We start from the raw sequence: 13,726 nt of genomic DNA, 5'->3' as shown, positions 1-13,726 counted from the left end.
AACTGGAACATTCTTTCTCCAAACCAATCGCTAATCTGTCTGCATCCTAATCCATTCCTTCAACCAATGCTAGATTAGTTTTATTTAAATTTTCCTAGATAGTGCTACTTAGATTCAACTCAGGTAGGAGTTAGAAGACCTGCTACTATCTAGCTGTGTAACCTTGCAAAGTCATTTGACTTCTCAGGGTCATGTTTCCCACTCTATAAAATTAGAGAAACAGACCTTCTTAAATCTCTTCAGCCTCAAACATTCTGTGATTCTATGGTTCCAACTTTGCAACCAGAGCCCTCCTCAATCTTTCCAAACTGATTTCTCACTACTCACTATGTTGCAGCCAAATATGAGCCATTCATCAAACATTTTTTAATCTTACTTCCTTTGTTCATCATACTGTTTTCCCAATCCACAGTGCTCTCCTCTCAGCCCATCTCAAATCCCACCCATAGGGGAAGCCTCTTTGGCTCTTTCTTCCCTAAGACCCTATTATGCAATTCTAATAATGCTTTCTTTTGTAGTATTATTATAGCATTGACCATAGCCAGCCCTGGAATATGGACACGTGTATACTTGTATATTTTTCCTACAAAAGTATAAACTGTTAAAGACCAGGAACGTATCTTTACTATGATGGCACGGCACTCAGACAATTATTATTGATTAACCAGCACATATCAAGCTGTTATCATCGAGTGAGAAATGATCAAAGAGTCACATCTACCCTTAAATCGGCAATAATTTATTTGTGCAGCTCTGAGAAACACGGAGCAGAAGCCGGTGTAACGTTCAGTGGGCATCCTGCTTCTTCGTACCACTGCTTTCGCTCGTGGAGACAAGGCGCTCTCCGTCAGGGGAGCCCCGTGCGTATTTACACCCATCCAGCCGGCCCGCGCGCCACACTAACACAATGCCCGCGGTGCGCCGCTGCCCCGGGCCCGTGGTCGGTCGGCACACCCCGTACGGCCCCGCCCTCGGTAGTGCAGAAACTGCCCAACAGGGTCAAACTGGCATGACTAATGACTAATGTCTAATGACTCTAAAATGAAGAAGTGTTTCTCAAGAAATAAGGAATAAGAAAAATCTTTAGATTTTTTTTCCCCAAAAGTCTTCTTTAAAATAATAAAAAAAAAAGTCTAAAATTTATAGTGTAGTTAATTTAGAAGTTTTGGCTTGACAAGATTTTTGTGTATTTCAATATATCTAATTCAAAATTATATTCCTCTATAGGATATAGCTGTGCCATTTTGCAGCTGCAATTTCAAGTTACTGAACCTCAAGTATGTTTCCCTCTCTGTGGAATGGACTAATACCATCTGTCTCATTGAGCGGTTATGAAAATTAAGTCTGTACATAAAAGGCCAAGGACATAAGAGCCATTCATAAATGTTGGTCTCTCTCCCAAACTGATGTAGGATCATTACTTCACCAATATGAAGAGAGAGCTAGAACAAAATAAATAACCAATCTTTACAATAAACAAAACAGATCTTTTCTTGTAAAGTCTGAAAATCAGTTTACATTTACCCATTAATATCAACTAGATAATGTTCTCAGTAGTTACATACTCATTCATGCCCACAGATACTTGCCTTGCCAACATAGTTTTAAAATATTCAAAATCTATTTGAGAGAAAAAAATGATGTCTATATACAAAACAATCAGAGAACATTTCAAAGCCATACTTAGTGCAATAGGAAATGAACCCTCAGATCATCTGGAGCCAGTGTTAGGGAAACCTTCTTCAAAAAGTTACATCTTGAAATCAAACACAGAACCAAATAAAAAGTCTAATAGATTAGGTCATCTGAGAAGCTAAAAAGGCAGCACGAATGGGCACAAACAAAACCCTACAAGGGGTGAATGAGAGACAAGATAAAGATATTTGGACTTGATCCTGTAGTGAACAGAAAGCCCATATGCCTAAAAATATAATAAAATTAATATCTGAGGAAAATGTGACAACATCTATAAAAGCTGAAGTAAACCAAGGTAACCAGAACCCAATTTGGTAACAAGTGAAGTCCAGCCGGCGTAGACAAACTTTTTCTGTAAAGGGTGATGAGGAAGTATTTTAGGCTTTGAAGTCCATATAGTCTCTGTCACAACTACTTAACTCTGCTATTACAGCATGATGAAAACAGCTAAATGACTGAGTATGCCTGTGTTCTAATAAAACTTTATTTACAAAAGCAGGCAGCAGACTGGATTTGGTCCCTGGCTATAGTTCATGAACTTGTGGTCTACACTGAGGAAGCAGTAGAAAACAACACAACTTAGTTATCTTCTTTACATGAGATGGGAAAAAAGATAACATCAAAATTGGGAGCCTGAAATGAGGATAGTAGTGGTGTTACTGATAGAAGTTGACAAGTTTGAGAAAAAACGTTCATTTACAGACATGATAAGTTAGTGGTTGTCAGAGAGTGGGTGGGAAATAACTACCAATGGGTAGAAAATGTCTTTTTGGTGTGATGAGAATATCTAGAGTTAGATGGTGATGATTGTACAATTCTGAGAACATACTAAAAACCACTGAATTTTCTAATACATGCATTATATCTCAATTTTTTAAAACTGGGGAAAATACATGCTGAGTCTGAAGTTAGGGCAGAAGACCCAAACTGAGGTATGTCCCATTACCAATTAGATATGTGATGTGACAGTATACTCATAAAAGTTAAGGGCAGATGATCATTTCGAGGTGAGGAGTGGCCATACAGACACTCATCAAAGGATAACAAGACAATACAAAAGTACGCCTCAGGGAACAAGAGGAGGAAACTAGACAGAGAAGGAAGGGCAAGAGAGCACATGGGCATGACAAGATAGCGTTATAGAAAAACATGCACATACTAGTGGTAAGAAAGGTATTTAAATATCAGCATAAAAAGTAAGCAATAAAGAAAACAGAACTTTCACCAATCCTAACCATGTTAAAAAGATATAGTTCCCATTAAAGTAAAATTAGATAACCAATACCTAGTTTCCATAAATATTACTAACACATAGCCGAGTTAGGCTAACGACACACAAACCCAGTATTTTTCCATCATGAGCCCATGAAATTACCTTTAATCTAAAAAATCTCAAAAGCAGATGCTTTTGGTATAGCTTTTCAGCAAAAATCTGCAATTATCTTTAAGCAGTAAAAAAATGCATGCCTGTAACTCTATAGAATGAAGTCTTAATACTAATCCTGTTTATGGTGTTGCCAGTGTGTGCCTTGTTTTCCAGACATCTCACCTGAATGGGTGGCCTTCATCTGATTTCTGGATAGCTTGGATCACACCCTTATATATCCTAAAGCTGATAGTCACAGAGAGCAGGGCCAAGACAATGTAGGCCGTTACACTCACAATGCTGAATACTGTCAGTGAGAGCAGCAGGAATAAGCTGGCGCCAAACACTACTCCCGTCTTCTTCATGTCTCTCCAGTAGAGGAGGTCAACCACTAAAAATTAGAAAAGGAGAAATCTGAAATTAGAACATTATTTTATCCATTTCGATTTGGCACATTTATATTTGCTCCACCTACAAAAAAAAAAAAATGTCTCTAAGGTAAAACCAAAACCTGAAGTGTTACAGAAAGATTAACTTCGTAAGCTGCATGTTAAACCCATTCTAAACTGTAAATTAGAATCAGACCTGCATCTATTTACCATAAATTTCCCTCATGCAAATCTGTTTCCTTCATGTCCAAATCAGTCTGGCTATACGATATACAAGATTGTTCAATCTCTCAAGCCCAGTATAGCAGACTTCTAATCCAAAACAATTTTCTTAAAAATCATCTTGAGGGCTTCCAACTTCGTTCATTGCATGATAAAATACAAATAATATAAAAAAATCTCAACACACACTCACTGAAATGACACTTCAATGATGTAAAAACATATTTATTTGCAGAAAAACCACTAATTCAAAAAAAATGTTAAGCAATAAAACTATGAAAAACTACACATAGGAGTTCTACAGCTCTGCTTTTAAGAGACCTCTCTTCGAGAAACATAATGAAACTGTAACCTAACCTGGCTATCATTAAAACAAAAATTTCCTACAAAGCCAAAGACAAAGGGAAACAGCCTTTAGATTACCTGAAAAGCTACTTCTCTTTGAGAGTAGATAAATACAATGCTATAAAAATGTAGGTGTCAAAGAAAACGAGAAAAACTAAATTTGTTACACTGTCTATATAACGTTTAATAGTAAGGAATCAGACAAAGCCAAACTTAGCAAGTTTGCTCTTGGCCTATGGTCACAGAGCCCCTGTGGCGATCAAATATCCATAGGCCTGCGGTCTTAAGGTCAGGTTATGTACAACACACAAAGAATTCTGCAGTGTGCCAAAGGGTTCTTGAATTCACAGGCTAAACGTAATTTGTCTCTCTCTGGATTGTGAACAACTGGGGAACTGGGGGAGGTTAGTATCCTTATAGTAACATAAGTATGGGCATATTCTTGAGTACAATCTTAAATACCTGTTAATTTTTAAGATAAAAAAGGTAACAAAGAAAAACCACATTTCCAGGGGCTGCTCTGGTCTTGAGGTTCTCTAAGGTATGTAACTTTCCTTTACTGTTAGGGGTACTTCCGCGGGGAAAACTATGTATGTGAAATGTAAAATGTTAGAGTGTCTGACACATAACAGGGGCTCAACATTTATTATGTTTAGTATACACTTATTCTATTCTCCTATGATTTGATTTAAATGCTATTTTTTTTTAAAGATTTTATTTATTTGACAGAGAGAGTGAGAGAGCACAAGCAGGGGGAGCAATAGAAGGAGAGGGAGATGCAGGCTCCCCGCCAAGCAGGGAGCCCAACGCGGGGCTCAATCCCAGGATCCTGGGATCATGACCTGAGCCGAAGGCAGACGCTTAACCATCTGAGCCACCCAGGTGCCCCTAAGTGCTATTAATTTAACATTTTATGATTTACAGTTTTGTGTTCAACCTCTAATTTCAATTCTTTATTCACATTTTCCCCTATCTCAAGTTTGTTCCAACCCTGCCTAAAACATCTACCTTAGTTTTGTTCTATTCAACTAGTTCCTACTATTGTACCAATACAGTAGCACAACTGAAAGAATCAGAACTTGAAGCAGTGTATCTATGCTATTAAAATGACATCATGAATAACGTCATATTGAATAAAGAGACAGCAAGCGATGCTAATAGTTTTGTGACATTTAGCAAACATCTATTGAGCTGATACCGTTCAAGAAACTCAACCTAGTAAAATGAGTTAAAAACCTGAAAATGGGGATGTGGACTTTTCTTTAAGGCCCTGTCCCACTCTAATACACTACAAGTCTAGGAAGACAGTGACACGTAAAAACAATGACAAAAAAATTGTAAAATAACTGTTGCACCATCATGAGAATTCAGAAAAAGAAAAAAACTGGAGGAAACTTTTAAAGACTGTGAAAAAGATAGAAGTTGAGCTGGGTCCTAAAGAATGGGTAGATCTAGAAAACGTAAAGATGCAGGTCTCATTAGAAGTCTCTGCTAGCAAGGGTTCTCCTAATTAATGTAGTTCTGTTTGTTTTTTTAAACAGGGTACCTGAGAGGGTGGGGGAAGCAGTGATAAAGATGGCTCTCGGTACAGTAATCCCTTCCTGTGAGGCTCCCCCTGCTCCGAACAAAGCACTCGGAGTCTGGCGTTGGGTCACCTGCACTCAGCAGCTGGCTCCATAACTTACTCGCTGTGTGACCTCAAGCAAGTCACTAAATCTCTCTGTACCTCAGTTGCTGTATCTGTAGAACACACATTCTATATTCTACATATTCTATGCAAACAGGAATGATCCTATTGAGATACTATGAGGATTAAGTGAGAAAATTAACAAAATTTTTCTTTAATAAGATAACGAATATACTGCGTTTAATACAGTGCACAGCATATAATAAATTCTTAATAAATGTCAGGGCTGTTATTTGTTGTTGTTATTACCATCACAGTCACTGTCACCATTCTTAGCGAGGTGTTAAATATAAAGAAAAAGAAAAGAACATTTCAACCTCATGATTAACTTGCAAGTTAATAAATCATATTGCTGTTATAAACATGTTACTTTAGAAGCCACATGGAAAAGGGTTTTCAAACTTATCTAAGATTTCACTAATGCAGAACAAAAAGTTGACAACCTAGAAGAAGCAGCAAAGTAAAGTACACCTCAAATTTTTACATGAACAAATGCTGCCTTTAAAAATGTATGGTTCTCTAAGTGCTCCAAAACATTTATTAACCTTTGAAATCACTACTGGTAATAAATTAAAATAAATGCAGATATCTTCTCTATTCCTTACCATCATTAAAAACTATTCAATAAGACCTGATTATAAAAGAAATGACTTCAGACTTGAGATGTACAACATAAATGACTAACCTAATTACCTAATGAGTTATTGTCTGGACAGTTTCAGTGACTAGATAAGAATTATTTATAACTGGTCTATAATTTCTATATAGATATGGTGGAAGAAATTTCCAGTGGCTCTAGGATTCAACAGACCCACAACCTAGTACTGGCTCTGCAACTGTAAAACTCTGGATGAGGCTCCCAACTTCTCTGGACCTCAGTTTTATCATCAGTAATCAGGGCATTAGATAAATGATTTTTCCTTCCCCTTCAGAAACTAACACACAGTCAGTACAAAGATACACAATCAGTCCTGCATTCAAATTCCCAATCAGTGGATCTGTATTAATGAGATTTTATTGCTGTATTATCTGCGCCAAATATAAATTTTAAAATAACTCCTTCCTTTTTAGTTCTAGATTTTTTTAAGGGGAGAAGGGCTTAAATCATACCAGTCTTTTGAAATGAACCTTACTAAAAAACGCTTTCTTAAGTGTCAAACATTATTAAAACTTTAGGAAAACAAAAATTCATATTCCTACAATTTTTCAAGCAATTATAAATTATATCATTATGGTCACAGTATGATAGAAGCTTAAAAAGAAAAAAAAAAGACTGAGAAGCTACACACCTTTTAAGCCTGACAGATGTTTCAGAAATCTTTTCCAGGTTGCTGATCTACATTCTCCACACCTCCCTTTATTTCCTGAGTCAGTATTTACCAGGTACTCACATTGTGCCAAATACTGTTTATAGACTATATAACATTATCTCTTTCAATTATTAAAACCCTAAGAGGCCGGCTTTCAGACAAGAAAGTGAGAACCAGCTCTTACATGACTGGACTCAGATCACTTAATTAGTAAGTGACAGAGCATGGATTTCAACACAGGCTTCCTATTGATAAAACTCAAATGCCCCATGTATGATGCCAAATTGAAGGTTCAGCACATTAATGTTCTTCAAAATGTCACACATTTGCATCCATAGTGAATAGGCAGAGTGTTGGCAAATAATCACCATATGTGAGATGAATCACAAAGGCCAAGAAAGTCAAGGTAAAACTAACAAGATAGGTTAATTAATGAGACACAAATTTTAATGTGAATACTTAACCTACAGTTAAATCCAAAAAGGAGGAAAGAGCTCTATTCCAATATACCTGAAGCTATTTTCCCACAGTTGAAAACTATAATCAAGTTGTGAAAAAAAAATCTTTTAAAAGCTATGTGAATCTAATTAAGTAAAATTAGAAATATATCCATGCAAAAGAACACTATGTAGCCAGTAAGGACAGTGATGTAGATCTCTATTACCAAAGAAACATGTCCATATTGATAAATAAAAGCAAAATGTTACAAAAAGATTCATATAGTCAGATTTTAAAAACTTAGGATAACCATGACGTTTGAAAGGATATCTAGTAAACACAGTTTGTACCTCTGGGTAGTAAGGGTAATAGATGAGTTTAACTTGCTTCTTTATTTCTTTCTATGCCATTTGAAATTGTCTCCCACCCTCCCTCATGGCAAACACGAATTACTATTAAACTTAAAAAAAAATTCACCCTTTCCATTCCTGTTCAATATCGCTAAAGAACCTTATAACACAAGTGTGGTTTCCCAATTGGTTTTCCTATGGGGAGGAGAATATAATGTATGTTAGCTTAATAAATATTTAAATCCAGGTGATAGTTAAATTTTAACAGTATATAATTAAGTTGGTAACTCTGGTGCAACTCAATTTCCCCAAAGTTGATGATACAGGAACATCCATATATAAGGTCCAGTAGTATTCAGTGATCACAGCCTAAAATAAATTTAACTGCACGAGGGTACAGTAAACCCTAACCTACTATTTCTTTCTGCCTTTCATATGATTCCAAAAATAAGGTCTTTTCAATAAATGGAAGACCTCTGAAAATCACAAATGTAAGCTACACATATTACATAAACATACGCAAAACCTATACAAGAATACTCAAAGCTGATATCTTGAAAGCCTTGTTGAAACAAGCCTTAGGAATGCTCTGGTGGAGCCACAGAGCTTAAAGCACTCAGGAGGAATAAAGGGAAGAAGAGCCAAGAGAGATAAGACAACTAGGTAATGTAGGTCATTCATAAGACAAAATTAATATATGCCAGAACAGGAAGGTCTGAGAGGCAATCTACACTGTTACCAAAGTCATTGTGCAAAATATAGAAGGATTTCAGTATTTTTATGTAAAGAAATTTAAAAGATTGTTAATGAAGCTGCAAGGATGGAAAAATATTACATTATAAAAATATTAGCAAACAGGGTTGCCACCCTAATTAACAGTCTCCAATATTTCTAGTCTCTCAGATTCCTTAAATTGGTTTTAATGAAGAAATTTTAGAAGATTCCAGGATTGTTTATTCCCAATTAGAGGGGAGTAGTCATTAAGTTTTAATAAAACCCTGAGAAATATATTCAAATGCTGTGGCTTCTAATATTCATCAAGAGATTTATATCCATTAATTAATTTAGATATTCAATCCTGCTATCAAAATCAGGCAAAGACATTGCAAGAAAACTACAAACCAATATCCCTTATTAATACAGACACAATAACCCTCAACAAAATACAAGCAAACTGGATCCAGCAACACATAAAAAGCATTAGATACCATGGCCAAGTGGTATTTATCTCAGAAATGCAAAATTGGCTCAACATATGAAAACCAATCAATATAACACACCATATTAATAGAATTAAGGTCAAAAACTGCATGATCATCAAAACAGTCACAGAAAAAGCATCTGACGAAATCCAACACCCTTTCATTATAAAAACTCTCAACAAACTAGTAATAGAAAGAATGTCTTCAGGCTGACAAAGGGTATACAAAAAACCCACAGCTAACATCATGCTTAATGCTGAAAGCTTTCCCCCTGACGCCAGGAACAAGACAAAGATACCCACCCTCTCCACTAATCAACACTGTCCTGGAGGTATGAGGTACAGCAATTAGGCAATAAAAAGAAAGAAAACACATCCTGATCATAAAGGAAGAACTTAAACTATCTCTATTTGCACATAACATGATCTTGTATATATAAGATCCAAAGGAATCCACAAAACAGCTACTAAAATGAACAAGTCCAGAAAGGTTGCAGGACAGAAGATTAAATTAATATACAAAAATCCATCTTATTTCTATAAAAGCAATGAACAGTCTGACAAGGAATTAAGAAAATAATTCCACTTAACATCAAAAAGAATACTTAAAAACAAAGTGAAAAAACCCCCAAGACTTAGAAACTAAAAACTACAAATATATTGTTGAAATAAATTAAAGAAGACTTAAATAAATGGAAAAGACATCTCGTGGGGCGCCTGGGTGGCTCAGTCATTGAGCATCTGCCTTCGGCTCAGGTCATGGTCCCAGGGTCCTGGGATCGAGCCCCGCATCGGGCTCCCTGCTCCACGGGAAGCCTGCTTCTCCCTCTCCCACTCCCCCTGCTTGTGTTCCCTCTCTCGCTGTGTCTATGTCAAATAAAAAAATCTTAAAAAAAAAAAAAAGACATCTTGTGTTTATGGATTAGAAGGCATTATTATTGGGCGCCTGGATGGCTCAGTCGTTAAGCGTCTGCCTTCGGCTCAGGTCATGGTCCCGGGGTCCTGGGATGGAGCCCCACATCGGGCTCCCTGCTCTGCGGGAAGCCTGCTTCTCCCTCTCCCACTTCCCCTGCTTGTGTTCCTTCTCTCGCTGTGTCTCTCTCTGTCAAATAAAAAAAAAAAAAAAAAAAATCTTTAAAAAAAAAAAAAAGAAGGCATTATTATTAAGATGGTAATACCCCTCAAACTGATATACATACAATACAATCTCTATCAAAACCCTAGCTGCCTTTAACAGAAATTGACAAGCCAATTGTAGACTTTGTATGGAAAAACGCAAGGTATCCAGAATAGCCAAAACAATCTTGAAAAAGAACCACAAACATGGAGAACTCACACTTCCTTTTTCCAAAACTTCCTACAAAGCTACAATAATCAAGGCAGTCTTGTAGTTGCACAGGATGGGACGACAGATCAATGGATCAATGGAATAAAATTAACAATACAGAAATAAACACATTCACAGTTGATTTCAACAAGGGTGTCAAGACAATTCAATGGGGGGAAATTTTTCACAAATGGTTCTGGGACAACAGGGTATACAACTGCAAAATAAATGAAGTTGGACTCCTACCTTCCACCATACTAAAAACTAACTCAAAATGAATCACAGACCTGAAAAACTTGAACTATAAAACTCTTAGAAGAAAAAAATTCAGGTGCACATCTTCATGACTTTAGATCAGGCAGTAGTTTCTTTGATATGACACCAAAAGCACATTCAGTAAGAGAAAAAAATTAGACCTCATCAAAATTAAAATGAAAAATTTTGTGCTTCAAAAAACACTATCAAAAGATTAAGAAGACAGCCCACAGAATGGGAGAAAATATTCACAAATCAACCATCTGATAAGAGACCTGTATTCATAGTATATAAAAAAACTCTTACAACAATAAAAAGACAAATAAGGCAATTAAAAATGGGAAAAGGGTTTGAACAGACATTTCTCCAAGAATATATACAAATGGCCAATAAGCAATGAAAAGATGCTCAACGTCCTTAGTTACTAGAGAAATGTAAACCAAAACCATAATCAGATACCACTTCAGATGCACTAGAATGGCTAATATTAAAAAGATGGACAATAGCAAGTGTTGACAGGAAGTGGAAAGATTGGGACCCTCTTACATTGCTGATGGAAATGTAAAATTCAGTCACTGTGAAAAACAGTATGGCAATTCCGCAAAAAGTTAAGACAGATCTACCACACAACGTAGCAATTCTACTCTTAGGAATTTCCAGCCAGAAGACTAGAAAACCTGTGTTCACACAAAAACTTATGTTCATAGCAGCATTATTATTTATAACAACCAAAAAAGAGGAAACAACCCCAAATGTTCAAAAATTGATGAATGGATAAACAAAATACAGTATATCCACACAATGAAATATTACTGGTCCATAAAAAGGAATGAAGCACTGATACATGGTACAACATGGATAAACCTTGAAAACACGATGCTAAATGAAAGAAGCCAGACACAAAAGGTCACACATTCTATGATTCTCTCTATATGTGATGTCTAAGAATAGGTGACTCTACAGAGACAGAAAGTAGATTAGTGGTTGTCAGGGGTTGGGAGGAGTAGAGATGAGGAGTGACTGCTAATGGGTATGGAGTTTTAGGGAGTGTAGATAAAAATGTCCTGGAATTAGATCATGATGATGGTTGCATAATTTTATGAATATACTAAAAATCAATGAACTGTACACCTAAAAAAATTTGAAAGTAAACTAAAAAAAATTCTTGTTTTTAACATGTTTCTCTACTAGGTTGTAAACCCCACAAGAGGCATGTTGCCTTACTATCTACCATATCCACAGATAAACTTTCAATAAATATTACTGATAGATTAGAATGGATGCATACTTTATGCAAGTTGGAGGCATGTACTAATTTCACTTTATTCAAAAAATTTTTCTGTGCTTTGGATTTCACATTAGTTTTATTTAAACTATTTTCAGATATCTACACTTATTCAGTAACAAATAGCAATGCTTTCAGATAACTTATAAAGCAGTAAATATCGTTTTATAGGCTTGTCTCTTCTTACTACACCCTGAAGGACTGATGAAAGCCTTTCATCTTTATACTCCCATTACCTGCTTCATTAAGATTTGCTGCATTGTCTCAACAGTGGCCAGATTATTCTTAGGAACAGAAACATTTAAATTTAAAACTATACCATTTTCAAGTTAAAATAAAGGACATCTTTAAGAAATATAATGCTAATTTGGGATTCTTCTGTAATTAATAGTTCTGTTTATGAATAGACTTTAATGGCCTCTTTATTCTTGAGATACTAAAATTAACACCAAGGGCTTGTACAAGAAAAGCTTATTAATGTTTCATGATTCCTCAAGTCTCCTATACTGAAAACTAAAGTGTTGATCATGCAAGGTAACCTACTGTAGCCTTAACTTTAGTCTTTTATAAAATATTCATGAAATCTCCTTTTAAAGATCTGAGATTAATTTAACAGTGCCTGTCCTCTCATAACTGTGGGAAATGCTTACGGACTACTGTACTAAAATAATGCTGATCCATTTAAATAAATTCTGGTTGTTTAGAAAAAAGTGATTTACTCCCCACAGTGGTGCCCACTTTTATTTCCAAAATAAAAATCTGAAAATTTTTTATTTTGTGTTTTGTGCAGTGCTCAGAGCAGCATCCTTATCAAACTAAAATTTTAATTTGAAAACAACTCTGTACACTACCATCTTTTCTTCAAAATAAAAACTTCTGGCCCAATATAGAGTAAGAAAAGTTGCCTACACTTGGTAATCATAAAATGTCATCTGTCATAACTAAAAATAGTGCTACCATGCATGCCTTACATGCAAAAGTCATCCAATTACATTTTGCCTCAAATCAAATTCTTACTGAAGCTCTTCCTTGAATAGCCTCAAGTCGGGTTTCAATTTTAAAATCTTTTGTCTAGGGGGAAAAAGTTGAACTAGCGGGTCCTAAAAATACTGGTAGAGCAGGGAATGGCTGGCAGGACAAGAATTACTTCCTAAGCAAAAGCAAATATTAAGTTTTCTTTAATAAAGTCAGGCAGTTAGATGGGAAATTAATAAACAAGTATATATTAGAATGATAATAAAATGTTATTTTTCATGACCATAATCTTTAAATAGGTAATTATGTATTTATTAGGAATCATAATCCTTAAATTCTTCTCAATGGCCAAGAAAAGTGACTAGAATTCAGAGTTGATCATTTAGCCCTACATAGTAAGCTCTCACCTCCACCCAGTAAGCACTCACCAACCTAGTTAAGTGACAGGTAGAAGGTCCAGAAAAAAATCTGTATAGAATGGGAACTTAACTCTTCCAGCAAAGACAGTTAAGAGGGGCGTGAGTCCTATTTCTTCCTTCAATTTACCAGCAGTATGACCCAGACTAGATCACTTAACCTAGTTTCCCCCTGTATAAAATTAGAAAATGGATACCAAACGAAGTAGTTAGTTGAAGCTGAAAAGAAATTTCACACAATGGAAATGCTTGGTGAACTAAACACACTAAATAAAGGTAATATTATAAGAGACAAATCCAAGCAGGGCAATCAAATATTAAATGCAATGCTTCACTAAGCCCGGATTTCTTGAAATATGAATTCAAGTTTCTCTGAAAGCACTGCTAATTTGGTTTCAGTGAGCAAGGTTCAGGTAATGGATACCTACAACTGCTACAAAGTACCTCAACCAAACAGTTGACAAA

At 35.7% G+C, this 13,726-nt stretch overlaps 1 protein-coding gene across 4 annotated transcripts in view; it reads right to left on the bottom strand.

The window, feature by feature from the left end:
* The window catches only part of RTN4 (reticulon 4), a 69,448-nt gene that overhangs the window by 10,466 nt on the left and 45,256 nt on the right, over positions 1-13,726 (bottom strand). For all 4 annotated transcript variants that reach the window (XM_078056551.1, XM_078056552.1, XM_078056553.1 and 1 more), the window contains one exon: positions 3,245-3,452. In XM_078056551.1, the coding sequence (XP_077912677.1) occupies positions 3,245-3,452 (208 nt within the window). The remainder of the gene's footprint in view (positions 1-3,244; positions 3,453-13,726) is intronic.

Source organism: Halichoerus grypus, chromosome 10, assembly GCF_964656455.1.
Source record: "Halichoerus grypus chromosome 10, mHalGry1.hap1.1, whole genome shotgun sequence".
NCBI classification, from domain to species: domain Eukaryota; kingdom Metazoa; phylum Chordata; class Mammalia; order Carnivora; family Phocidae; genus Halichoerus; species Halichoerus grypus.
Note: the sequence above shows the minus strand (reverse complement) of the source record. Positions and strands in the feature narration are given on the sequence as shown.